Source organism: Lampetra fluviatilis, chromosome 3 (genome assembly GCF_964198595.1).
Source record: "Lampetra fluviatilis chromosome 3, kcLamFluv1.1, whole genome shotgun sequence".
Classification (NCBI taxonomy): Eukaryota; Metazoa; Chordata; class Hyperoartia; order Petromyzontiformes; family Petromyzontidae; genus Lampetra; species Lampetra fluviatilis.
In genome coordinates, this window is record NC_136277.1 from 22,091,164 (window position 1) to 22,118,116 (window position 26,953).

General features: G+C 43.4%; 2 protein-coding genes across 3 annotated transcripts in view; both read right to left on the reverse strand.

Annotated features, from left to right (window-relative positions):
• Positions 1-13,180, reverse strand: part of LOC144954625 (ceramide synthase 1-like) — a 60,609-nt gene extending 47,429 nt beyond the window's left edge. The window contains exon 1 of the mRNA XM_078885082.1: positions 12,544-13,180. Within this exon, the coding sequence (XP_078741208.1) occupies positions 12,544-12,831 (288 nt within the window). The 5' untranslated portion in view covers positions 12,832-13,180. The remainder of the gene's footprint in view (positions 1-12,543) is intronic.
• A 3,629-nt stretch (positions 13,181-16,809) lies between these two features.
• Positions 16,810-26,953, reverse strand: part of LOC144954698 (CTD small phosphatase-like protein 2) — a 30,283-nt gene continuing 20,139 nt past the window's right edge. For both annotated transcript variants that reach the window (XM_078885138.1, XM_078885145.1), the window contains 8 exons: positions 26,351-26,477; positions 25,596-25,707; positions 24,564-24,650; positions 23,933-23,995; positions 23,745-23,824; positions 22,460-22,586; positions 21,778-21,873; positions 16,810-21,073 (listed from right to left, as the gene is read on the reverse strand). In XM_078885138.1, the coding sequence (XP_078741264.1) occupies positions 21,008-21,073; positions 21,778-21,873; positions 22,460-22,586; positions 23,745-23,824; positions 23,933-23,995; positions 24,564-24,650; positions 25,596-25,707; positions 26,351-26,477 (758 nt within the window). In that variant the 3' untranslated portion in view covers positions 16,810-21,007. The remainder of the gene's footprint in view (positions 21,074-21,777; positions 21,874-22,459; positions 22,587-23,744; positions 23,825-23,932; positions 23,996-24,563; positions 24,651-25,595; positions 25,708-26,350; positions 26,478-26,953) is intronic.

The following is a 26,953-nucleotide window of genomic DNA, read 5'->3' on the forward strand; positions in this document are numbered from 1 at the left end:
CAGTATTTCTTGAACTGCCACGAGGTACTTTATATGTACAGTCGTGGGATTCTAAGGCGCTGTTATTTAATCTGCCGTGAATATTTGATGCACGCGACTGTATATAAATACTGAAGACATTTCACGTTTATGCTGTACGGCACTGGACCAGCACTGTATCGACATTGCAAAAATACATGTACATATTGGGTGTCATCGCACTCTGTACGACGCTAATGGGTGCGTCGCTTCTGTTGGGGGAAATTCTACAAAAGAAATTGCCAATTTTGTGATTCACTTCCCCCCCCCCATTCAGTCCTTGCGGGCACCCACAGTGCTTTCAACGCCAATTTCCAAATCGGTGACCCATGGGATTAGGATTTGTGCAAACGTGAGAGTGTGCACAAAGCTCCCTTTTCTCCACACATTTTATTTTGGTTTGTTTGTTTAATCAGCTTCAACTAAAATTACGAGTTCGTTTCCAACGAGACTCTCTCCACCCCCTTTTGGAATACAACGCCGCCGTAATCTAATGATACACCGAAATGTAAATCTCAATTAAGAATTGCACAATTACATTCAAAGATTATTTGTGCTCAAATAGATCCAGTGATAACATTACACCTCATTTTACATGGATAGCCAGACGTAAAAGAGGAAGAGATTTTGTTTTATTTTTCTTCAAATTAATCGGTCTGCTGCTCTGCAATTTGTGGCAAATATGGGGCGTGACACCACAAACAAAACGACAAATGTTACAAGCGATAACACAGAGTCTTTGACATCCTCTTTGCAGCCAGCATCATGCTTTGGTAATGCCCCACATTATTAAATAACTGTCAGCAAGATTCAAGCCATGTAGAACCCACGTTGATTCATTCACTCAGTGAAGACCTTGAGAACGCACTCACTGTATGATGAGCAGGATTGCAACAACAATTCACCATCCCAAGTGATCCCATTACTTGTCGGGTAATGATTCTTTGTCTTGTTTTTACCATCTTGTTTGTATTGTTTCGTTCTTTTCTGTCTTATTTGTACACACTTGCCAGCTTCCTGAAGACGAAATTATATTAAAAAAACGCATTTGCATATACTTTGCATAAATCGTAAATTATTGATTTTGGCACACGCAGTTCCATGATGATGACAATGGATTGTAATCGATCAATGCATACTTTGAATAAATGCTGCTGCCCACAAACATGACCTAAACACATTGTACCACTATCATCATTAATACTGCCTTTTACCATAAAAATCAAGTACATTACAATACTCTACAAACCTTACAGTGTCAGGTGACCATTTCTTATAAATGATGGTGACCCAAAATCTTATGATAGAAAACAGTTTAAAGTACAGTAATGTATATGCCAACAGCCTCAAAATGTTATTGTCTCTTCAAGTTCAATACATCATATTGTGTTTTAAAATGATGTATCATAATCATCACCAATGACCAATCCACTCTGGATAAAGACAACCCTAATCCAATGCCATCTCTCAGGATTTTGAGATGCAACATTCGACCCAGCACCTGCACACCAGCCAATTTAATTATTCCATTTCCTCGCTGGATCACCCTGGGACACGGTCCTTCCCTTTCCATGCTGTCGCTATTCCTGACCCACCGACCATCGCCCTCCCCCCCCCTTCTACCGACGTGTCCCTGCACAAACCAACTTACTTTTATAAACAATTATAACAATGTCTTTATCCTGTGTATATTCTGCCTTTGCCCCGCAAAAGGGTAATTTCCCAAAAACATTAGCCTCCTATTATATCAATACTGTTAAGTTTCTAGTTTATTTTGTGTAACCAAATGAGAACTCAAGAGCCCAGGATAAGTCTCATTTGCAAGAGTGGCCTGGGGCATTAGTCTGCCAGTAGGTGACAATGATTGCTTTTGTATATAATCCCAATTGAGTACATTTTTTGTGGGTCATTTTCGAATTTGGCTAATTTGGACCCTGACGCCAGCACACACAGTGGTCTACTCTCTCGAATGTCAGCAGGTGATCTTTAATATCCAATGTAAATGATGATGGTTATTATACCAGCAGTAATAATCAGGGCGGCTGCTGGATTCGAACTGTGAACATCTGCAAAAGTGTCAAACGTGCTCCCACGAGGCCACGTCACCACCAGTGCTTTCGTGTTCTGCTACCTGCGTTACTGGGTCGCGTTAGTGTCAGCAGCAACGCCGATGAGGTGTTTTGGACCTGCATTGTGAACCATTCATAGCGCTGTCTCTTTAATGTTATTATCCTGCAGAGGACTTCCATGTTGGCTCCTTTTTATGGGCATCAGTTATTGTATAAGCTCATTAAATACTGTACTGCGTTTTTTTTATTGATTTACATAATTCTCAATTAGTATTTAAATTTGATTCGCGTGTTTGGTGGGCTTTGAAAGGCTTGCACTATTGGAAGCCATTTCTTGTAATGATGTTTTGATTTTGACGTATTGCACATTACCACATTTACATAAAGTACTGCCAAATTATTCCTCGTCTAGAGCACGTTTAATACAGCCAGTTTTGAACATCACACAGGATTAACATTTTTAAATGCAAATGAGTCACATAAAGTATACATATATATGACTTTGTGAGCGTAAACACGTATGCTCAACAAGTTTGTACGCTCGTTTTATGTTTTGCTGAAGGGCACAGCAGGTTGCGGGCCACCACACCGTTATTTCGGCCAACCGCGGTCCACAAACATACTGCACTAGACGGTGCTGTACTTACCATTAGGATCAGATCACTTCGATCCCTGACATTCTTTTTTATGCATCACTTTGATGAGTGGTCGCGGTTAAATTCTCAAACCCATATTCCGCCGAGACCTAAACAGACTCTAAATCTCGTCATGGTAATGTGGCTCTACTACCCCCTGCTCAGGGCCGCCAATGCGGAGCAGTGCTGCCCAAAGCAGCACTTTTAGGACGATACCAGTCATAGCTTGCTATAAAAAAAAAACACTCCCTTATAACCTATCACGTAACTTACATATGCAAATTGGAAACTCAACACCGTTATTCAGAAATGTAGCTCATGATATGAAACATTTGGGGTTCCTATGATAAATTCTTCTTTTTCTTTGACAAGAGTATTTTTTTCAACCTAGTGCTGGATGAAGGATCTCCCATGTTGTGTCACTCATGGGGGTTGTTTGGTCAATGGTGGGTTTATGAGGTGGGAAGGACCACAACCGGTTTAGATATAACTTGTGACTGATGCGATCCATGGCCTGGAATGCAACTCAATAACTTTAATTGCATTCCACTGTGCCAATACTTGCCTTGAAACTAATATCAGGATGTTCAATTTATGCATGGCCTCATTTTTATTACAGGATATAGTATTTATTTATTTGTCTTCTTACCACAATGCAATGAAGAGCAGAAGTGCAACGTATCATTAACACTGCATTGTAATAATAATACTTTCATTTTACATAGCGTCATTCATGCTAACAGCATCCCATAACACTGTACAGGAATTATATATGAGGACCAAATCCCATATACAGCCACTACCAAGCAAATGAAAACCCTGCTACCAAGCAAAATTAAAACTGAATAAACTAATTAAGAAATGGCACCAAAAGTAAAAAGCACAAACAACAAAGTTATTACAACAAATAAATCAGTCCAATAGGTCACATTTAGAAAAAAGAATGCATTCATACTGGAGTCAGTGAAGGTTCCAGGGACTGGCTGTTATTCAGAGCTGAGAGAGGGATGGAAGATTTACAGTCCAGTACTGATAGTAATATAGGGTAGTTGGAGACTGCAGTTACCATAATATATGGAATTACGCATTCAAAGTTTGAAGATTTGACATTTGGGAATTTTATCCTGGATATAACTCAAACGTCTAAGCGAATTACCATAACTGTTGTTCTTATGATGAATTATGAAAAATATGAGTCTCACTTTAGTATTCCTACTATCTACTTTTCAGAATGCTATGACTTGTCCTTGTGTTGTAGCACCTAGAGATCCAAAGACCATCCGTATAGCCGTACAAACTTTTGGGACAAGTGCTGTCAGCGAGCGAATATGGAAGCCCGTGTGGAACACAAAGGGGTGTGATGTAGCCAGGAGCATGCTCGGCAACATGATTCCCCAGCACTGATGTTTAAACCCCACTCTAGGTAGGCCATTTAAGGCCAAGTCAACCAAATAGAAACCCAGGACAAGTCCAGACAGGACTAGCCACTCGTGGTTGCCTGTGATCAGGAATCTAACCCAGGTGCAGGAGGCTAACCACTGTGCTATCACTGCCCAGTGTATTGTATAACTACTTACACATACATGAATAAGTATTGCACGTTTCAAAAGCAATACATGTTGACACGAAATATAACCCTGTACATACAGTGGTGCAAACGAATTATTAATGGAATATTTATTCTGCATCGTTTTAACACCACGCAGGCATCTCGAGCTCTATGACCGCCAGCTGACAGTGTGAGACTCTGCGAGCTTGTGGCCTTTATAGCATCCGTACAAGAGTAGGCATGTTGGAGTTGGAGCAAACACGATACATATCCAGAGCGTGTCATTAAGCATTTCATGTTCTCCGCTGCCCCAGCCTCGTGTAGCAGCAGCTGCAGTGCGTGCGTGCATTCGTATGTACGTTCTGGGGCTTTCACAAGCGCCACATTACACTCCCAATTGTTGAAGGCAAAGGAGAGGGGGGGGGCTTGTATTTGACCAAGTGGAGGCAGCTGTCATAACCCTAAGGCGACGGAAAGACAGAGGCCAGGGAGCGGGCTCCACAGGGGTAATATCGTGCCGTAGTCTCAGGAGACGTGGGCACGGTGGTACCAGTCAGCTGTGGACCTGGCACGCTCGTTGCGCACGCTATGTCGCATCTTTGCCCATTCCACCGTGCATTCTCTGCGTTCACAGCTTCACCCCCGATTGCGTTCTGCGAGTACGGTGTCGCGTATTTGACCGTGACAAATCCGCCCCGGCGAATTGGCCGCCCACACCGCCGAGTCAGCGTTTGCGCGTGCTGTAACTATCAATTTCCAGAGATGTTCCCAAATCCCAACGTCCTCGCATGCACCAAGTACAGGCCGTGCTCCTATAACACGTGTTTTCATAACACGAATTGGATACAACGCGATGAATGTACGAGGGAACATGTTTTTGTTAGAACGTGGATGCGAACTGGACATAACGCGAGTAGGAATAAGCGGTTGTACGGCTGCCTCGGCGTAGCATCACACAAGACGGGATGCTGTTGGATGCTTCTAGATGCTACCCACGCACCTCGGTCTTTGTTCAGCCTCACTTGTTATCACGGACTGTGCTTTACTCTATATTATACATCATTTATTATAACGCAACGACCATGCCATAGAACATACTCTATTCCCGATCTCACGTGCGTTCGCTTACTTCCAGAGCACGGTCCTGCATTCACCCATGTTTAAGCAGTTTGCTCTTCATTGTTGTCCAGCCACTTATTTGTGCATGGGTCTTGCAACCGTTGTTTTCAATAATTGTTCGTATATATCCGACCCTTTCAATATCCACCTACATCTAATTCCCCCCGCCCCAGCAAGTCTGATATGTGACGCTGTACTATGATTGCCACAGTGTTCACCCCAATGTCATTCTGCATGCTGTTCCGATCTGTTAAATGGCCCACGCCATTACAGTAGTGAAATTCATTTAACACGTGTAAATTATAACGCAAATAAGTACGTACAATTGCATATTCTGTCACAAAGGAGGGTTTAAGAACCATTCAATCTACAATGAAGCCTAACCATGCACGATGCACAGGCGCACTCAACATTATTTAATAATAATCGTACATTATTTATGCCGTGTCCCATTATGAGACTGTCCCCCGCCATCGAAATTTGGAATTTCCCCCACTGCCTAATCAGAAACGTGTGCTGTCGCAGTACTTGTTTGAGCATAGAGACACTCACGGTATCACTCAGCTAGTGCTTTAGAGTATTACATTGTTGGAGCAATACCCACAATCAGCTAATGTACCAAAACACGCATAAAATCGATTCACCTGAAATGCCCTCCCCATATTGCCATGTTTCAGAAGCCAAGCAGGTTTTGAACCTAGTTGTAACCTTGGTGGGTGACACGAAGTCAAACACTCCTTTATGATATTGACCAAACATCCCAAAGGAAGGTCCTCTTGAACACGAGTCGTCAAACTCCGTCATACTTTGCTGGGTAAATAGTTACCATAATCATTTGTGTTACCGCATCCACTTGGGCAGGACATGTCACTCGAAGGGATGGCTGATGATCAAGAATAATAACGGAGTGGCAGGTAAGGAATGGGACGTTCGAAAGGACGTTCACCGAGGATGTGGAGAAATAAATTTGGTTCATGTGCCGGTGCTAGGTGGATTTTTACATCGCGCAGGATCGTGAGATGTGGAGGTGGTGGAGGCTTGCCGAGGTCTTCATCCAGCGGTGAATTGGCCATGGCTGGTGATAATGATGATGAATGCGTTCACATCCTCTGGCTTTAACACTGCACTCTTGCGAACCCCTTTGAGGCTAATTTGAACAGGAGTCACGAAAGTTGGCGTCATGCTAATGATGAGACTAATGATGACGATGATCGTTTTCAAAAGTGCCTGGATTGTCCCTGCATGAAGGTCAGTCCGTCCGTGCCTCTTAATGTTTCGCCTGGTCACACGAGATGGGTCCCGGGTTGAAAACGCATACCCTCGATATCCCGAGGGTGCCTGTTGCCACCTTTAATGCGGGGGGAGGGGAGGGGAGGGCAATTAGTATTGAAGGCGACGATGCCGGGGGGCTCATTAGAATAACAAACGCTGTCTCATGCTGCGTGTGACTTCATCTGCACCCACCACACGCAGCCACACGTAGGAAAACTCCCCTCCCAACAACCAACCCACCTTACCCCCTCCATCCCAACAGAGTGAAATAAATGACCACCGCACCCCAATCATCGTCACCCCTTCCTCTCTCCTCCATCCTCTTCCATGCCATCCATCACGCGCGCGCACAAGACTGCACACGCCGCCTCCCCACACCGCCGTGTCCCAACGCCGCGTCCCCGACATAAATGATTGAGCCACACTCGTTGATTTTCGGGGCACTGTCACCGTCCGGGTTAATGTGCTACCACACCGATCACCCGTGCTATGCGGTTTGCTACGACCATGCGAACGATCAATGTCATCGTCGGCCTTTGGTCAATCCACTGCTGGATGAAGGCCTCCCAGAGCCGCCGCCGTTGCCGCAACCGCTCGCGACCCTGCGATGTAACAATCCGTCCAACACCTAACACGCGAGCTGATATCATCCTCCCGGTAGGCGATGGAGCGATTGAATCAGCTCACCTGCAGGTCTTGGTCGTACAAACGATGAGTGTCGAGTAGATGGATGAGTAAATCCAATTTGTTTGACTGGCTCAAGACCTCATTGAGATGTGTACCCGTTTCCAAAGAGAACGTGTAAATATTTATATACGGATACGAATCGTAAATTACTTCCCCTTTGTTAATCAGCTGCTGTGAGGATCTCATCACACCGTTCTCGTTGCAGGGATTGTTTGACCATACTTCACCGCGCGAGTTAGTGGAAGGCCGGGGTGCAGGACCAGCTCAGACACGACTCGCCGCTGATGTTAGCCGTGGCCAGCAATCCACCTCGAGTCGACGGGTGCACAACTAAGTGCAGATACCTTGTGCGGTTTAGCCTTTCAAATAATCAAAACACATGAGTTCAATCCATATCACAGCTTCCAAGCCCCGGGCATAGGAGGTGGCGTTATTACCACTGTATGTGGAACGATGGTGCAGTGGTTAGCGCACTGCCCCTGATGAATCTGACGACCCAAGTGTTCTGCCCTGCCATGGTTAACATCAATAGCGAGTGATATCTGAACCGGTCCTGCCTCCACCCATTAATCAAGCCCCATTGACAGGTGTGGTGAAGTACAGTTTGTTGAAATAACCCCAATGACCCCCCCACAGTGTGGGGAGGTGTTTATCCAGCAGTGAATTGACAAAGGACCTGTATAGTATTGGTATAGTTTTGTTTAGATTACAGATAGTCCCCGAGTTACGATGCTCCGACTTACGATATTTCGATCTTACGATGGCGATACGACAAAATTTGAAAATATTTTAAATTTCACGCGGCAGGCAAACGCAGCAGCGTACAGTACAATATGATACGTTACGATACGTTCAATGCATGTATGAAACGTAGCTTTAGCGATTTCATTTTAGGGTTACCACGATACGATCAATGCATGTTAAAAGTTGTTTTTATAGCAGATAGGATTGTTTCCTGAAAAAACTTTCTATTAAATTGCATTTCATTTAGGTAGGCTAAGAATTTACCTTGTTTTTTTACTTTACATTTGACTGTGCAATACAGCATTGTAATGAATAAATACATACAGTATATAGTTTTTACAGTACGTTACTGTAACTTGCTCTGTTTTGCTAAATTGTCACCATTCTTTAAGACTCCTGGGTAGGTTAGGCCATCTTCGACTTACGATATTTTTGACTTACGATGGGGTCGTCGTAACGCATCTCCATCGTAAGTCGAGGACTACCTGTATTTGGCTGCTATACATTTCCACAACATACGTCACTTCGTTGAACTCTTATCATTTGTGGCCAGGTAGCTTCTGAAAAAGAATAGGTCAGTGGGCTTTACCTGGTAAAATTAAAAATAGTTTAGTTTTCATTATATTACTTAATTTAGTGATTTGTTTACCTTTCCTGTACTTTGCACTCCTATCGTTTTTGTATTGTTTGTTGTTGCAAGTTTCTAACCCGCTCCTACTGGACATCTGTGAGAAAGAGCTTGAAAGCTCATAGGATTTCTCCAGGATAAATACAGATTCTGAATTAAATAGTCTCCATTCAAAGGGGTACACATCTCAACGGGTCTTTTACCATGTTAAACAAACTTGATTCACTCGTTCGTCTACTCGACACGTGTCGTTTGTATGGCCAAGATCAACACCATCACACGAGCCGATTACATCGCTCTACTGGGAGATGACAAAGATGTTAGCTGGATTGTCACATTGCAGGATCGTGAGGAGGAGGAGGAGGTGGCAGCAGCCCTGGGGAGGAGGCCTTCATCCAGCAGTGGATAGACCAGGGTCCGATGATGACGATGTTGCTTTGTACAATCGGGACAACTCGATATGGAAGGATTGATCGGTAGTAATTAGCACAATAAACATTCATCGCAAACCATCTCCTCCGAGCGGGACGGATTGTTAACATCGCAAGATCGTGCAGAGATGGTAACAGCTTGGGGGAAGATGGCATCCATCTAGCAGTGGATCGACAGAGGGCAGCGCACTTATCATTATGATGAAACAACATACGGCGTGCGTGGCGGTGTGTGCAGAGCGGTGGTGCAGCGGTTAGCGCGTTTGTGCCAGTGACGATTATCTGAACCGGGCCTCCCCTAGGTCGACTCAGCCTCAAATGAGACAAAGGCGGTCGGGCGTGGTGCTGGCCACCCACCCCCTCGTGTACCGTTGCAGCCTTCATAGGTGCTCGCTAACAGCACTTGCCCCTAGAGTCTGTTAAGGCTATATGGGGGATCTTTGTATTTTGCAGTGCGTGCCCCTGGTGCCGTTATTTGCCCAAGACCGGCGCCTTTCAAAACTCGTAACCCTTAATTGCTACACACATGGCGTTTATTATGCCGTGCCAAGGATATGTCAAATATATCTTGTGTCGCAACTCTTGTTGTGTCTAACGTGTGTGAATAAATGTGTGTGATCATAGACTATTGCGTGTATGGGCACAAGTGTGTGTGTGTGAGCATAAATGTGTGTGTATGGCGCAGTAGCGGGCACAGCTGGTGTGCATCTACCAGTCATCTCAGTTAGCCAACCCATGGCACCTGCTGGGTCTGTTCCCGAGACCTCCTGCACCTAGCCTGGCACAGTAGGGGGCACAGCTGATGCATCTACCGGTCATCTCAGTCAGCCAACCCGAGACGTCCTGCACCTAGCCTGGCACAGTAGAGGGCACAGCTGGTGCATCTTCCAGTCATCTCACTCAGCCAACCCATGGCACCTTCTGGGTCTGTTCCCGAGACCTCCTGCACCTAGCCTGGCACAGTAGGGGGCACAGCTGATGCATCTACCGGTCATCTCAGTCAGCCAACCCATAGCATCTGCTGGGTCTGTTCCGAGACCTCCTGCACCTAGCCTGGCACAGTAGGGGGCACAGCTGATGCATCTACCAGTCATCTCAGTCAGCCAACCCATAGCATCTGCTGGGTCTGTTCCGAGACCTCCTGCACCTAGCCTGGCACAGTAGGGGGTACATCTGGTGCATCTACCGGTCATCTCAGTCAGCCAACCCGAGACCTCCTGCACCTAGCCTGGCACAGTAGGGGGCACAACTGGTGCATCTACTGGTCATCTCAGTCAGCCAACCCATGGCACATGCTGGGTCTGTCCTGAGACCTCCTGCACCTAGCCTGGCACAGGCGCCGTGGCGAGTGGCGGGTGTTGATGTGGCGAAGTGGTTAGCGCACTGCGCTACGAACCGGAGTAACATCGTTGGCCAGTGGTTTCAGAACCCTGCCCTGGGCCTCCCTCTATGTTGACTCGGCCTAAAAGGAGTACCTCGTGCGTTGCGTAAACGTCATTATGCTGGGGAGACAAAGACGGCCGGGCGGGTTGTTCGCCACCCCCACATTGTACGACGTTCCAGCCTTCTATCGGGATGCTCTCTCAGAGCACTTGGCCGAATGCTCCACGAGGCTACGCCCGGGATTTTGTCTTTAAACTCTCCGCGTGTGCGTACACTGAACATCTGAGAAAAACAATCGATTGTGTTGTGTAATTTACATTCTTGTTGATTCATATTGCAGACGTTTTTAATGTCCCTGGGACGATTTGTATTGTGAAGGGCGCTAAAGTAAATAACGTTTGATTAATCGATTAAATCTTATACATAGCATCCCCCAAGACAATTTTAATTACACAACACTACTGGACATCTGTGAAAACTGCTGCATATCTGTGAAAAAGAGAATCGTAGCTCATCGGATTCCTCCAGTCGAAATAAAGATTCTGCATATGCGAATATATTAGGGCTCAACAATTGTGGGAAAATATCTCATTGCGATTTTTCTGACATTGAGATTTGATTTGCGATTATCTTTTTTAAATGTCAAGCTTCAATTCAATATTCACAAGCATTACCACATGATACCATCAAAATATTAACTGCTCTATATATTCTAATGCAATGATGATAACTTAAAAGATATCAATTGCTTTCAACATGTATTTTTTTTAAATCGATATAACAATAAAACATTGAACAATTGTTAAGTTAAATAAATAATGTTATAATAATAATAAATAATAAACCAATTCCAATAAGAAAGTAAAAGGACTTTTCAAATCGCAAAAAAATCGCGGCCTTTGCGATTCGCCAATCGCATTGTTTCAAATCGCGATTTCCATTTGAAATCGATTAATCGTTCAGCCCTAATCGATATCCATTTAATGCATACGTATTTAAAACAATGACGTGTCTACGCATACAATTGAAATGTACATGCGTGTTGGTGAGAGGTGGGGGGGGAGCAAAATCCCGATTGCAGCCAGAGGCTAAAATATTGGCCGCATTATTGCATGAATCATTTGGCGAATACTGCGATGGCAGTGGTGCACAAGCACAAATACTGATGTTGTTGATGTTACTGGGTGTTTTTTGTTGTAACGTTCGTATGTGTAAAAGCCAACACACGTGGTTTGTTATTCGAGTACAGCTGTTGGCAGGGATATAGTTTGCAAGCGGGCAAATTACTCAATTGGAATGTATGGAACCAGCAGGATCCTCCTGCAAATAATATAGAGAGACTCCTGGGGTCCACAATCGTAATCATAATAATAAAGTTTCTGGGGTGAGAGGGGGGGGAGCAAAATCCCGATTGCAGCCAGAGGCTAAAACATTGGGAAGAAATGAAAGGATAAATTGGGAGAAAGACGAGACACTTCAGTCTGGGCTGGGCAACCGAGAGAGATTCTGACAGCTGCATGATAGGGGGGGCGGGGGTCATAGGTTTACAATAGATGGCGCATAGGATGACCATACTTCACTACGCTGGTCAACGTGGGTGGGTGAAAGCGTGGAGGATTAGGGGGGGGGGCAGAGCAGGATCGGTTCTGACATCAATGTTCTTCACCGGAGTGAGTCTGGCTGGGAATGTAACTCGCTCGGCTCGCTGGCTTCATTGCGCAGTGTGCTCAGCAATGCGTCACCCACTCCCTCCGCATTTTTTACGCCAACACACGCGTATAATGTGCGTGCATGTGTGGATGTTGTGTGCGCGTGCCGTATATTACGTGTATAGTATGACCAAGTGACCATACAAGCACCCACACATATACACACACACGCATGTACACACACACGCATGTACACACGTGCGTGTCCACCACGTGCGCGCGCGCCCGTTTCACACCGCCCCCCGCCCCCCCCATCCCCCCTCTGCAACACCCCGCCCGTCTCTCGGTGCGTCTCCTACCCCGAAGACCTTCTCCGTGGCGGCGTGGCGAAGCAGCGTCCATCCCAACGCGAGCCCGAGCAGAATGGCCGCGTCGGAGCAGCTGACGAAGGCGCTCTCCCCAAGGGCGTCCCAAGCCCCCGCGTAGCCGCAGCCGGCGCAGTCGCGCCACGCCCGACGCCACGTGCCCAGGGCCAACGAGAAGAGCTCCACGTAGCCCGGCATCTCCGCAGAAGCATCAGCGGATTGTGAGATTCCCGTGCCGCTGCTTGTGCCGGGGTTGCTCGGCCACTCGTCCTCCTCCGCCATGATGAGATTGGCGAAAATGAATCGAGAGTCGGGGGGTGGTGGTGGTGGTGGGAGGATGAGTAGCAGAGATGGAGAGGGGAGGTGACGTGGTTGATGGCAGCGGGCAGGGAAGATTGTGGCCGTGACCCGGTCCCGTTGTGTTCGAAGCGGAGAGGGGCAATGGTGGTTCAGCGGAGGAGTGGAAGGGGGGAGGTGTCGGAGTGGAAAGGGAGAGGCTAAAGGGATGGGGAGGGATGTCCGTGCCTGCGGGAGGCTTGCGGGGAGGGGATCTGGGCGCAGGGTGAGACGGATTGGGGAGTATTTAAGGGGATTGGCGAGCGCAGTGAGTGGCTGGGGCCCCTGTTCGCGTTGTGATCGCCGCCTTCTCAAAGGGCTCCCCCCCCCTGCCCCAGAGTGATCAGCCGTGGCCGGGATTATTGAGACGCGGCCACGTTTCCTGTTGTGAGTAGCGCAGTGGAAATTTAAAAGAACCTCCCCACGTGTTATGCAAGATTGGTGGCAAAAATCTGCGGCTTGAGCTGTAACATCGGCTTAATATTTTAATGTTTCCTGGAAAGTTGGTTATTTCTACCATTGGTTTTCATCGTCTGTCGTGCTATTGCACTTCATGTATGCTGGAATTTTCATTTGCAAGGTTGCTGCGGCGGCTTACTTATGTGGATATATTTATTTTAAATGAATCGATTTAATGCCGTGGTTAAACCATGCTCAATATTCATCGACAGCCCAACCTCGCGGGCAAACAAAACAAGACAGTGCATTATCAATTGCTGAAGGTTCGGTCACATTGCTAAGGAACGTGTCTAGAATGCATAAAGAAATACGTTGATCAGATTAGTTAAAAAAAATATCCATATGTTCGCTGCAGGCTAACGACGTTGAGTAATAGATACATAAAGCCTGATTTTTTTTCACGGTTTTACTTAACTTGATTCCTCTGGGTCAAATCTTGTAATCAAACTTCCGTCCACTTCCCGTTGTCCAATCAATTTCACATTTTGCACACCTACTTAGATCCAGTGACAATGCATGGTTGTATCAAAATCGGAATAAATCAATCTTCTACTTTAAAGCAATTCACATTTTGTATGGACGCATTTTTTATTAATTATATATTTTGTGTGTAGGTCAAAAACGCCGCGGTCCCTAAACTGTGAAATCGGCGCCACGTGGCGTGTCCCAACACGTGGCGTGTCAGGCGTAGACACGTGTCGTGTCTCACCACGTGGCGTGTCAGGCGTACGACACGTGTCGTATCTCACCACGTGGCTTGTCCCAGGCGCCATTGACGCACTTCTCAAAGACCGTGAGTTTAACAAAGTTTGCAGTCGAAACGTCGTGAGAATTTTGTTTTATATTTTTATTATTTTATTGTTTCCCTTCTACGTGACTTTACCGAAAGAACCAAGAATATGAATCCCTGCAGTCACGAAAGCTTTAAATCGAAATTTTAACCAAGTTGTTAATAAATACGTTTTTAAAAAAAAACATTTTTAACGAGTTTATTTGGCTTTTGTTCATGTTTTACTCGTGGTGGACAGGATTTCGCTGTGTTATATCGCCTGCAGATTTATCCGGCAACCATCACCGCAGCTTCAAATATAAAATTACGGTTTCCCGAGGTCTAAATTTCGTGGCAGCGCTCAAACGATTAAAACAACTTTATTTTACCAAGCAAGGCGCACTGAAGATATACATCACTTTTACAAAAGCGACCTGAGCACAAATGATAGTTCAACGAAGTGGCTGACCATCATGTGGAAATTTCTTGCAGCCAAATACTCCAAAGGCATGTGTCTTAAGTGTGGAGGGAAAAGAACCGGGAGGACCTGGAGAAAAATCCTCTCTCTTAAGTGTAATTTCCACAGGGAGAACATGCACACTCCCTAATATACAGCAGGGGCTGGGCTCGAACAAATGCCCTCCTGCATACCAGGCGAATTGGTTGACATCTCATAGATAGGGCCACACGTGGAAGGGACATACATACAAAGATCCCCCGTGTAGCCTTAACAGACTGTAGGGGGCAAGTGCTGTTAGCGGGTACCTATGAAGGCCGGAACGGTACACGAGGGGATGGGTGTGGCCAGCACCACGCCCGACCGCCTTTGTCTTCCCAGTGACGATGTTTACACACCGCACCAGGTACTCATGTTGAGGCTGAGTCGACCTAGGGGAGGCCCAGTACCGGTTCAGATAATCGTCACTGTGGTGTTGGTCGTGAGCGAGAATCGAACTCGGGTCGCCAGGTTCATAGCGCAGCGTAGCGCTAACCGCTACACCACCGCTCCCCACGACACACAAACATACACACACACAGACATACACAGACACGCAGTTGCCCCTCTCTTAAGTGTCCTTTCCAAAAACAGCATTCGCCACTAAGTGGCGGTGACGTCACCACGACGCTTGTGCCAGGCTAGGTGCACCTTGAGGCCACGTGAAGTGTCAAACGCCCGCTGGCAGGAGGTCACGGGGCAGACCCAGCAGGTGCCACGGGTCGAATGATTGAGATGACCGAGATGACTGGCTGATGCACCACCTGTGCCACCTACTGTGCCAACTTGCTGTGCTTTAGCCACCCGGCGCTCCGCTCGTTATTGTGAGCGTCGCTCCTCCGCCCTCTGTTGTTGTTGGAGGGCGACTGCCTCCCACTGCCCAGTAGCGTCCAAAAACAGCACACACATCACATCCCCCCGTGGACACATGGTGGCTTTCCGGCCTGCCCCGGTTCAAGCTGTTTGCAGTCACCAGAGGACACGTGCGCACAGACGCCGGCAATGAAGAAGAATTCTAGATTTGAAGCTTTCGTGACTGCAAGGATTCATACTCTTAGGTTTTTTCGGTAAAGTCACGTAAGTGAAAATAAATAACATAATTGAAATAAATGAAATAAAATAATAAATCACGACGTTTCGGAGGCAACACAAGTCTCCTGATGACGGAGACTTGTGATGCCTCCGAAACGCGATTTATATATAAAAAAATGCTATTATTTTATTATTTAAAATGTTGGTCCTTTTCTTATTTATTTTTACCTACGTGACTTTACCGAAAAAACCTAAGAGAATGAAGAAAAACTTGCACGGAGAGGAAGGAGCCACCACAGGAAAGCAGACCGACCTATCCGGGATATTTCTGGACAACATCACCCGTGGTGGGGTGGGAGGGGAAAGAGAATCAGAATATTCATTTCTACTGGAGGAATCCGATTAACTATAAAGCTCTTTTTCACCGATGTCCAGTAGGGGGCACATGGTCAGAACCTTACAACCAACAATCCTAAACACGACCAAGTGCAAAGTATAGGAAAGGTAAATACATCACTTTTTTTAAATCAAATATGCAAATAAAACTAAACTATTTTTAGCTTACCGTGGCATGAACCACACACAAGCCACGGGTGTGCAGCATCAGCAGCTGCTGTTGTAGATCCCCCCAAGCCACGCGATTATTAATTCGGGTGACCCAAATCGGCTTACACTGAAGACGGACTTCACTGCGTGTTGGATCGGTGGGAAAAACTAAAATAAACCGTGACAAAGTGGCGGTGACATCCTCACGACACTTGTGCCAGGCTAGGTGCACTTTGAGGCCACGTGAAGCGTAAAACGCCCGCTGGCAAGTCACGGGACAGGCCCCAGGTGCTATGGATTGACTGAGATTACTTGGCTGACGTTCACCAGCTGTGCCCCCTACTTGTGCCAACTTGCAGTGTTTTTATCGCTCGTTGTTGTGAGGGTCGCTCCTCTGCCCTCCGTTGTTGAAGGGTGACTTGCCCCCAAATGTGTCCTCCAAGTCTCCTCCCTTACACCACCTAAAACAATATCGAACTTAAGGGACGAATATCTCGTCGCAGTTACCCAAATGACAAAGCCGGTTTTGGTTCAACGTCAGACATCTCCTAACGTCACACACGCAGCGGTGTATATAAAACAAGACTTGTTTGCACGCAAAGAAAAATACATATTGCTTTATTTTGGTACACCAAATGATGTTGCTACTTGCACTTACTATACAGCACATATAAAACGCTTTTAATAAATCCGTGATGACAAAAAAATGTCCAAGTGGGTTATGAACGAAATAAAACGGTAAACAAAAACACGTTAACTTTACGGACGGTATACATGTAAATGTGATGTTAGGTGATGTTATTGTATTTTACCTAACATGCTCAAAATCTTTTAAACTTTAATGGCGACCGAGTTTCCAGCTTAATGAACACGAGTTCAAAATGTGTTAAGGAAATTGCCATGCCGATTCACTTTGCATGCGATGTTACGCATCTCGCATGACGTTTTGGATTAAACAAGTTTTTGATTACGAACTTAACCGCTTTTTGCACTTTAAAACAAATCTGCCTCAACAGTGCATTGTGCATGATCCCTATTTAAAAATCCACTTTGCACACAACCTAGAGTTTACATAGATGGTAAGAAAAACATTTCCTTGCAACTTACCTTCACCCAGGCTTGTTGATGATAGTTTCATTCTGCCCGACCAACCATGCCGATAGCGACAATCACCACGTGCATACAGGGCTGCTTCATTCTCATGCAGACCAGGTGATCGGAATTTATGATGGCTCTTACCGGGATGTTCACCACATAATTGTCTCGACCGGACAGCAGCTGCTTGGATTGTAGCGTCTTGTGTTTTGTTCAGGTCAGTTCAATGACACACTCTGGGCAGTTTATTGGGTATCACTGTACCAATACTTTGTACATTCTGGTGCGCTTTTTGGGAGATATAATTTTAATTGGTTTCAAGAGACCGGGCAGTCATTGCTATACAAATGGCCCATTCGTGTTTCTTGTGAGAAGACCATCTCCAAAAACCAGAGGTCGCTGGACAGGGCACCCCTTATGGAAATGTAAAGTATGGAGAAGAGTTGCCACCTAGTGAGTGGGCAAGTGGTTTAATTGAGTGTAATACTGTAGCAAGCAGAGAAGCATAAAATACAATAAAATTTGGAGCGAATATGGACACCATATCGTACGAAAAATATATTTTCGTTTCACTTTAAATTCTCGAAGCACAAATCAAAGTCACAAAACATGCAGCAAGATACAACAAAGGCAATGGAGTAAACGCGCATGGCTTGATAAATCGCATGGAATTAAAAACTTGGCTGGTGCGCTCGTTTCAACACTTGTTTCAGTGGCCAAACAAAACAAACTGTGTACACCAGCCAATAGTGCGTTTTCAAGAGCAACAACCATTCATGCAAGCATCGGGCAAAGCAAATGAGAACTACATAAAATTCCAACTTGACAGGAAGCCATGTGTATAAAATGGACCTTTTCATTTCAAGATAGCACAAGCAAAAATCTGTACAGTACACAGTGCAAAACCTATAGCTCGGCTAATAGTCGGCTAAAGGTGGTGTGCGTCTGTAAGTGTCGCAAGTCGAATTGGCATATGAAATCAGTGACACCAAACGATGTCAATAACTAGCAACACTTCTGGGTCATTCATTCAAAACTTAACCACCCTATTCTTGACACAAGCTGGAAATATATACTTTACAGTATCTGATCAAAAACAATGTGTCCGTTACTTCTACTTGCTAAATATGTTGTGCCAACAGGAGCACCTGCCAAATAAGGAAAATGTTTTGCCTGTTGCAACAAGCAAATCAGTGATATGCAACAGACCCCAATGCTTTTAACATAATTACTGGTCAGTACAGTATGTAAGAGAATGCTAAATTTGAAAATGTGAATGCTGATGTGAAGTACTGTCCATGCCTTTTGCAGAATAGTTTCAAATACTTTGCTGTAAATGCAGGACACAATATTGTTTCTTCTCTTCTGTTACCCTTTCTAGAGGGCGAATTAAATTTACTGTACATATAAAATGGAAATACAAAGGAACTACAGTATTTAAAAACTAGGCATTCTTTAATCTCTCAAAACATTAACCATTCTTTAATTAAATGTATTATGTGCCGAGCTGACCCGTCATTCTGTTCAATTTTAAAACCTATAAAACTTCAGACATACCTACTACAGTAGAACTCGGATTATCCGCAGTGAATTGGGTAATATCACAGGTTGAATTCAATTGGAATTATGAAAGTGGCAAAATTCTTCACGAAAAAATGACCAAAGTTCACAATTCATGAATGCAAAATGACCAAATGTCCTAAACAATGGCTAACAAGCACCTTTAATCAAATGAATCTCTTAAGTCTGCACCTGACCCTTACTGGAATGAAATTATTGGCAGGTACAATGGTGCCCTATCTATATAAGCCTTGTACATTATTTTGATCTCTGCGTGCCAATGACTATACATTACTTTAACACAACACATTCTTTCATATCGAAGAAAGATTCCGTTTACAAGTAGGTGAAAATATGGAACCTTTATAAGTCACTTTTTTATATAAATTTCACCAGAATTTTTTGTACATTCCTTCATCTCAGATAATTCAACCCAGTGCTTAATTTTCATATGCAAAAATCCAGAACTCTCGTCTTATTTTGTCCTAAATCATGATCATATCAGAATTTATGGCAAAATAATATCGTACTGTGGATATGCGTACCTTGTAATCTGGGCGGTATAGTGTCCGACGCTGATAATCCCATCTCGAAGCCAACAACAAGGTAAAATATTGAGGAAAAAATTAAGTCCTGATTAGAATATTCTAAAAGTGCTAGTTAATATAGTACTGTAATAACTTAGATATGGCAAGTACAATTGTTTATATTAACCTCCAATTCAAAATGTAGCAATTACAGTACTTTTGGGAAAACATTGTTCTTTTAAAGCTTTTTTAAGGGAATTCTGATGTCATGGATTACCGACTGCATAAACGAATGTACCACGATTACTGAAACATGTTCCAGGGACAGTTATATCGATTATCAATGAGGTGAACCGATTAATCACAATACTGACATTAAATGATATATTATCATGTGACATTGGTTTATGCTTGCTGTTAATTCACTTCACTTGATTACAGATAATTGGAGTTCCACTGTATGTTAAAACTCAAAACCAAAACACAACCCTATTGTGTGCAACACGGGGTAGGAGATGGATCCCATTTAACCCACAATTCTTTCTGCAATCAGACACCACTCACTCTACAAATCGCCCAAGTGCCACGTTGGGCAGACAAGACGGGACACCCTTGAACGCTTCAACTTGTTCCACGCATGCACATTGGCTATTTTACAAAGCATCAGACAGGAATGTCACCGACTTTAGGATAGAGAGCGAGGGGCGGGTAAGGGTGCTTATATCCAGGAAAGCGGGGTTAGACGTACATTACATATACTCGTACACCAGTAAGAACATCTATAAACTATTATAGGCAGTTACACAGTTCTGTCCATATTACCCTGGGTTAGGCCAAGACTAAAAGTCATCACGAAAGGTGCTGCACAGCTTTTTGTACAGCCTGGAGTAAAAGCAGGCTGGTGGTCACCATTATGCATCTATTTACAAAGTTACTGACTTATCAAAATCTGCACTAAGTTGGCCATTTACATGAACATGGGTTCAGATAGGACTAGCGTTTCTTCATTCGTGTCCAGCAATACAGTCGAATGTTATGGATATGCATATAAACATCAGCAAAGATACACTGGGATCAACAGGTTAAAATAATACAAAAATACAAAGTTTAAAATTTGCGCTGCTGTTTAAAAGTAAAAACTTCCAATTTACACATTACACATTTACCCTCCTATTTTAGTCCAAGTTTTAAAAAGGTACTTGAACTATTTTTAAAAAGGGATATTTTACAAGATTTGCTGGTTTGTATAATTCACATAAAATAAAACAAACGGTGTATTTTGATAAAACGTTTACATAAACAGATCTTAAATATGTAAAATTCTTCATAGCTACCATAGAAAATATAAGGTTTCTACATTAATTTGAGCTTTTTTTTTCATTTTAGCATTTGTTATGTTTACATATAAAAAACAACAAACCTCATTATGCCAACTGATTTGGCCTAACTGGAAGATTAAACAACTTTCTGGTGGTGTCTGAAGTAGTACACTTGTTGTAAAAACAAGTTCCAAGATGTCCGGAGTTATTCAGGTGTCATACTACAATGTTGCAGGCGATGGCACTGATGTGGAAAGTGATGCTGGAAATTGAGCTGGGAAGGCCAGTAAACGGTGACAGCACCAGCACCATATCCACATCAGTCTGGCGGCAGAAGGTCATGTAGGCGAAACTGGTCGTGGATGTGTGGACGCACATCTTCCTTCTGTACGGATATTAGGGATGGAAAGAATCACATTACAATTACAGAAATGCACTCAAGTGGAGAATTCATTTCACCATAGTTCTTACCATCACACACTGTATGCCGTTTGTACTATGTAAAATGACACTATAGAGAGCATAGTGATCATGGGACCTCCCTTGCCAGTATCAAAACTGATTGGTGTGGACCAATCAGTTTCAAACACAATGCATATACTACCAGAGCATGTGTTTTTTTGCATGTTCACCACAAGTATATGTGGTTAATGCAGACATGATTCCTTGCAAAAGGTTTCTGTTTGGTGTTTTAACATCTTAACACCTGTTCTATTGCCAGAAAGGGTAAAACCTATTATTTTGAGTATAGTGAAAGCACTATATAACCTTTTTAAGGTATCAACCGAATTAAAACAAAACAGACGTGGGGAAACATGAGGGTGGTGGTGGCTATGTACGCCGGTAAACAATTGATGGCGTATCAAGAGCAAATGTCCTATGGAGAAACTGGCCCCTCTATGGGACTGTACAAATTTACACTGATGGTTCATACCCACCGACAAAAACGAGTGCCGCCACTCCTTGCTCGACTGAGCAGGGAGACAACTTGCATTTGATTTCATTCATACTAGGTTATATTTTTTTGAGTATTTGAGGACAACACTTTTCTTAATGATATGAATCAGATCTTCTTGAAGCTTGGCTCACCATTTCCACCAGTGTCTCCAGGAAGGGAATGAGCTTCAGGAGCTCCTTGTCATTTTTATCGACAAACCAGCTCTCAATTGGGATCCCATTTGATAACTGGCAAAATAAGAGAAAAGAACAGCAAACGCATTATGGCAAACTTACATTTGCATTTTTGCAAGTCAGTTACGACTGACATTTGTTTATATTTATATATGAACAAGGTTCCTAAAACGTCACGTGCTAACCATTTACATTAAGTCATGTTTGTATCAAGCACATATACAGCAGGGCAGTCATTAGTGCACTGCGATGATTCCTAGCCACAGCGAACATCAACGGCGAGCCATTCCGGGATGCCCCTGCACAAACGCACTTTGATTAGCATGGTGGTGTACAGCCAAACAACCCCCGTGACCGATACAGTGTGGGAAGGGCCTTCATACAGCAGTGGATTGACAAAAGACTGTACCTTATTATTATTAATAATGACATATGTATGTAGGACTTCTTTCGCACCGTACGTATCCACACGTGCTAATTGTGCAACACAAACATTTGAGTTATGTTGAAAGCCGACCTTGGATGGAACCCTATACAATTGTTTTTATCTTAATAATGACTTAAAGTTCACCAAGAAAATAAGCGATGTAAATATAATTTGTGGAATAAACACTTTTCATTTAAAATTGATGTGACTTGCCTGATATGCAAAGGCCTGTGGGGAGTTGTCAACAATGATGGTCTTGGAGAGGTCCCTGCCCAAGATGTTGAGGTCCTTCACGTAGTTGCCTTGCACACATACACAGTGCTCCCGAAAGAGCCTGTGTCTGCAGAGTAATTCCACCATTAACCATATGTCACATAAATATACATGTCTCACAGATAGTCAATACATTATGCATCAAAGCATGCCCATGATTAAAACGGTCAATATTGATCTTCATTCATACATAAATAAATAATCGAAAATATATAAAAACATTATGAGATCTCTTTTACCAGTGGCAAAATATAGTAGTAGGTTTTTACACTTTGAAACTGGTACAAAAGGTGTCAGTTTTGTACCAGTTTAAAAGGGTAAAAACCTACTACTATATAAAAACATGTTTTCAATAAAGTGTACTGTGTACTCTAGGATCAAAACAGTCTTGCTCAAAATGACATTTTTGCCAACGGTAACCAGCTAAAGCTATTGCAAAAACACAATGTTTAGATGATTAAATGTTCAAAAAAGAATGCAGTTTTACGGTTGATTACACTACGAAATATAGAGTATTAAAGCTTGGCAATGCATGAAGGATGTTGAGAAATGTGGCAAGCGTACCTACTTTTGCAGGTGTAAGGGCTGCTGCCAGTGTACCTTATTAATTAACTATATCTGCCATTGTGACATAGCATAAACCTACAACTTTGCCGTTAGAATGGGTACGTTTGTTTCTCATTGGTCAGATGTCCAAGCTGTAACGGATGACCCGTTAAAACGCAAGCTTCGACTCGCGCAATTGACTGCCCCGTTCACGTACACTGGATTGGCGGGATGTGAACGGGATATGCTGACTAGTGGAATGGTTTGAAAGGCTCAAAACTCAAGACATTTAAGCACAAAGGGAGGGTCGGTTAGAGACCCATTGGGGGGTCAAGGGAATGATTAGGTAAAGGGTCAGAATTGGTTCAGAAGGCTATAGAAGACTAAAGATGGGTATATAAGAACTTGAATACAGCTCACCTGGGACTACTCCATACGCGTTACATTACTAGCTCCAATTAAATGCTCTTTGTGAGTCCTCCTTTTTACAGGTACAGAACAACGTAAGCCTAAAAATAAATATTTACAAAAATGACTCCAACTTGTATAGATTTATGAGGGGTGCCCAAAATTCACAGGTATTGCCAGCATGTGGTGGAATGTAATTGAGGCATGACAAAAAGCAATCAAAGTATCAAAACATCAAAGTATAGAAGCAATAATGAAAACACCAGCTTACTTTACAAGTTTCTTTTTTGGATCCAAAATGTTCAAAAGTTTATCTGCGTAAACCTTCTTGGAGGCAGTAAAGAGGATTACCTGTAGAAAGAGACATTTTTCATCAGATGTGCACAATGAAGAGCTTATCAAAATAAAGCCTTTACGTACTGTCAAAAGATTACCATAGAATACAAACTTTGTTCTTACCTCATAGATTTTTGACATTCTTTCCAGAAACTCTCGAAAGTGTGGCCTTAACCTTACATATACCTGCAAAGAAAGCAAAATGTCAATTACTATTAGATTTTATTAAATATTTAAAAACCCAACCCAAAATACATTCCAACCCTTATATTGCATGTATATTTAGTCTGTGTCCCCAGCTGCCCAGCATGGGTTGAATCCTCATTCATGAGAAACAAACCTTTGAGGTAAGGTCATGAGTGTTTAGAGCACTCGAGTGCTATTTCCATTGTCGGGTCCATACATTTTAATAAGCAAATGCAATGACATCACGATAGTGCACTATGGTGGCTGCACCTGGTCAGAGATTTTTTAAGTATTTTGTCTCATGAATAAAGCTTCAAACTCATGTCTGACAGGCCACAACATGCAGATTCTGGGAGAGTATTTACAAGAGATACTTTTTGGGTTGTGTCTTCCTTTAACACAATAACATGTAGAGCAATGGTTCACTCTGTATGGACACAGACTGGCAGAAATATGAATGCTTGTTTTTCGCGCTTTAACGAAAATACACCTATAGACCAAACAGCAATCACATTTGGAGATCAGTGTGCTTTGAAGCCGATGTGTGTGCGGGTGCAGTTCGGGTTACCTGGTAACTGACGTCCTGGAAGAGGACGGGGAAAGTGAGTGCAGCATCCTCCAGTTCATTCAGGCTGCAGTGAACCAGCGTCTCGTCCTGTTTTTTGTGTGTTTTAGAATGGTGTAGAAAGACAACCGTTCTCAGCATACACAGACAATTGTGAACATTCCAAATTGATTTTGGTGCCAAAGTATCAAAGTCCAGACAGGTGCCATTTATGTGTAAAATGTGGTGGAGTGGTGGCCTACTAGTTCATGCAATGCAATGCTATGACCCTGGCCACCAGTTTGATTCCTGGCCATGACTAACATGAGTGGCTCACTATATTTAACCCATCCTGGGCCCTCTCCAACCTTCACCAACCAACACTGACCAGGGTGGTAAAGAATGGTCAAACAAATCTAGATTTGAAGCTTTCGTGACTGCAAGGATTCATATTCTTAGGTTTCTTCGGTAAAGTCACGTAGGTAAAACATTAAAATTAATAAAAGTAAAATAAAATAAAAATCACGACGTTTCGGAGGCAACACAAGCTTCCGTCTTCAGGAGGAACTGTCACAGCCACGACAGCTGTATCAAGTAAATACAGCTGTCGTGGCTGTGACGGTTCCACCTGAAGACGGAAGCTTGTGTTGCCTCCGAAACGTCGTGATTTTTATTTTATTTTACTTTTATTAATTTTAATGTTTTACCTACGTGACTTTACTGAAGAAACCTAAGAAAATGGTCAAACAAACCCCCCATGCACTGACATTGTGTTTAAGGCCTTCATCCAGCATTAGATTGTCAAAGGGGAGCAAATATTTACTTTCAGCTTACTGGCCTTCCAAACTTAAATTATTTTTTCCTCCAATGTTATCCAGGAGATGAAAACTATGGGCAGCTGCTAGATTTGAACCTAGGAACTTGTCAGTGTCAGCCCAGCGCTCAAACGTCCGAGCCAGCTGGCTATCTCTGTAAATTAGTATTTATATTATTCTAGACGTATCAATGAAGGAGAAAACCCAATAATGTATGGCCAAATTTTAGTTAAACACTCACAAGGTCCAGCACCAGAGAGTACTCCGGAGTGCTGCGCGTTTTCAACGGAAGCGCAGGTTTCCGAGTCAGCTGGTCTTCACTCAGTGGTGGCAGGTGCTTAATAAAATAGTACCTGTGGTAAAAAAACACATGTGCAGAAACCACATTTCCATTATACTCTTTCATAATGGAAAGAACTGCTTCGTGCACATTGTGTAAACACACTTTTATATTTATTTTAGATACATATGATAGTTCAAGAGTGACTTTACAAATTCGTAAAAATAATGGAATATTTTAGTAATTTCACATTTCGAAAAATAATATTAAGTTAGGTTCAGCAATATCCTAGAACATTTCAAACCTTAACTTAAAATTACATTTGTTACACAAATGCACAAAGGCCTACAGTGCCTTCTTGACCAGGTCAAAAGTGTGAGGCTGGAAAAATAGGTAAAAGATGTTTCAAAGGAAGCTCTATTAGAAAAAAAAACTAGAGAAAACATATTTTGTTAGACTGCTGCACCCAGTATGGACAACAACAAGCAGCTAAACCTGTACCCCATCCTCTTAGAGATCCGAAGCATTATCAATACATGCAGTTCTTGAGAGCAACAACCATGATATTAGTGGAAAAGAGACAAGGAGGTAAGAAAACAATGAGAGAATGTGCATTTTTTTTAACTATCACTGCAGAATAAATACAATATTAACAACTCTAAGGCTGTCAAGTATGATTTCCAATGCAATCCAGCTTAGAGCTTTGTTATACGTACGGGTCAAACACATCCCAGTCCTCCTCGTAGTTGGCTTCAGGTTGCACGGCGGAAGGATCAGAGTACACACTTTCTGCTGGGGGCATCAGCACCCGACTTGTGTCACCTGGAGCCAGGCCACTCTCAACTGCACATTACACACAATGAATTATGAGCACATACACTGCATCTAATGTGTGGTTGCTTGCAATGACTGTTAATTTAAATACTTTGTGGCAAAAAGCTGACAAGTTATTGAAATTTTCAAACAGTACTGGAAAGGGGAGGGTAATTTAATATAATTAAATACATTCCCAAATTAAATTCCAATTGTGCTACCAGTGGCATGTTATGAGATGAAGTGTGAATCAGGACGCTACATTAAGCTGTGTGCATCGGCCTGCGTTAAAAACAGTCCATGGAAGGTTATATCATAGAACTACTTCTGAGATCCCATCAAGTGATCTCTTATCCACACTAGGGGGCTGAACTTTCCCACACGCTTTGTTATACAGATGCTTGCCGCATGCAAATCAAACCACAAATTCTTAGGGTTGGAACTTTCGCTTAATTAGGCCAAAAGCCAAATTCAATTATAGATGTATTTGTGCAATCATTGGTGAC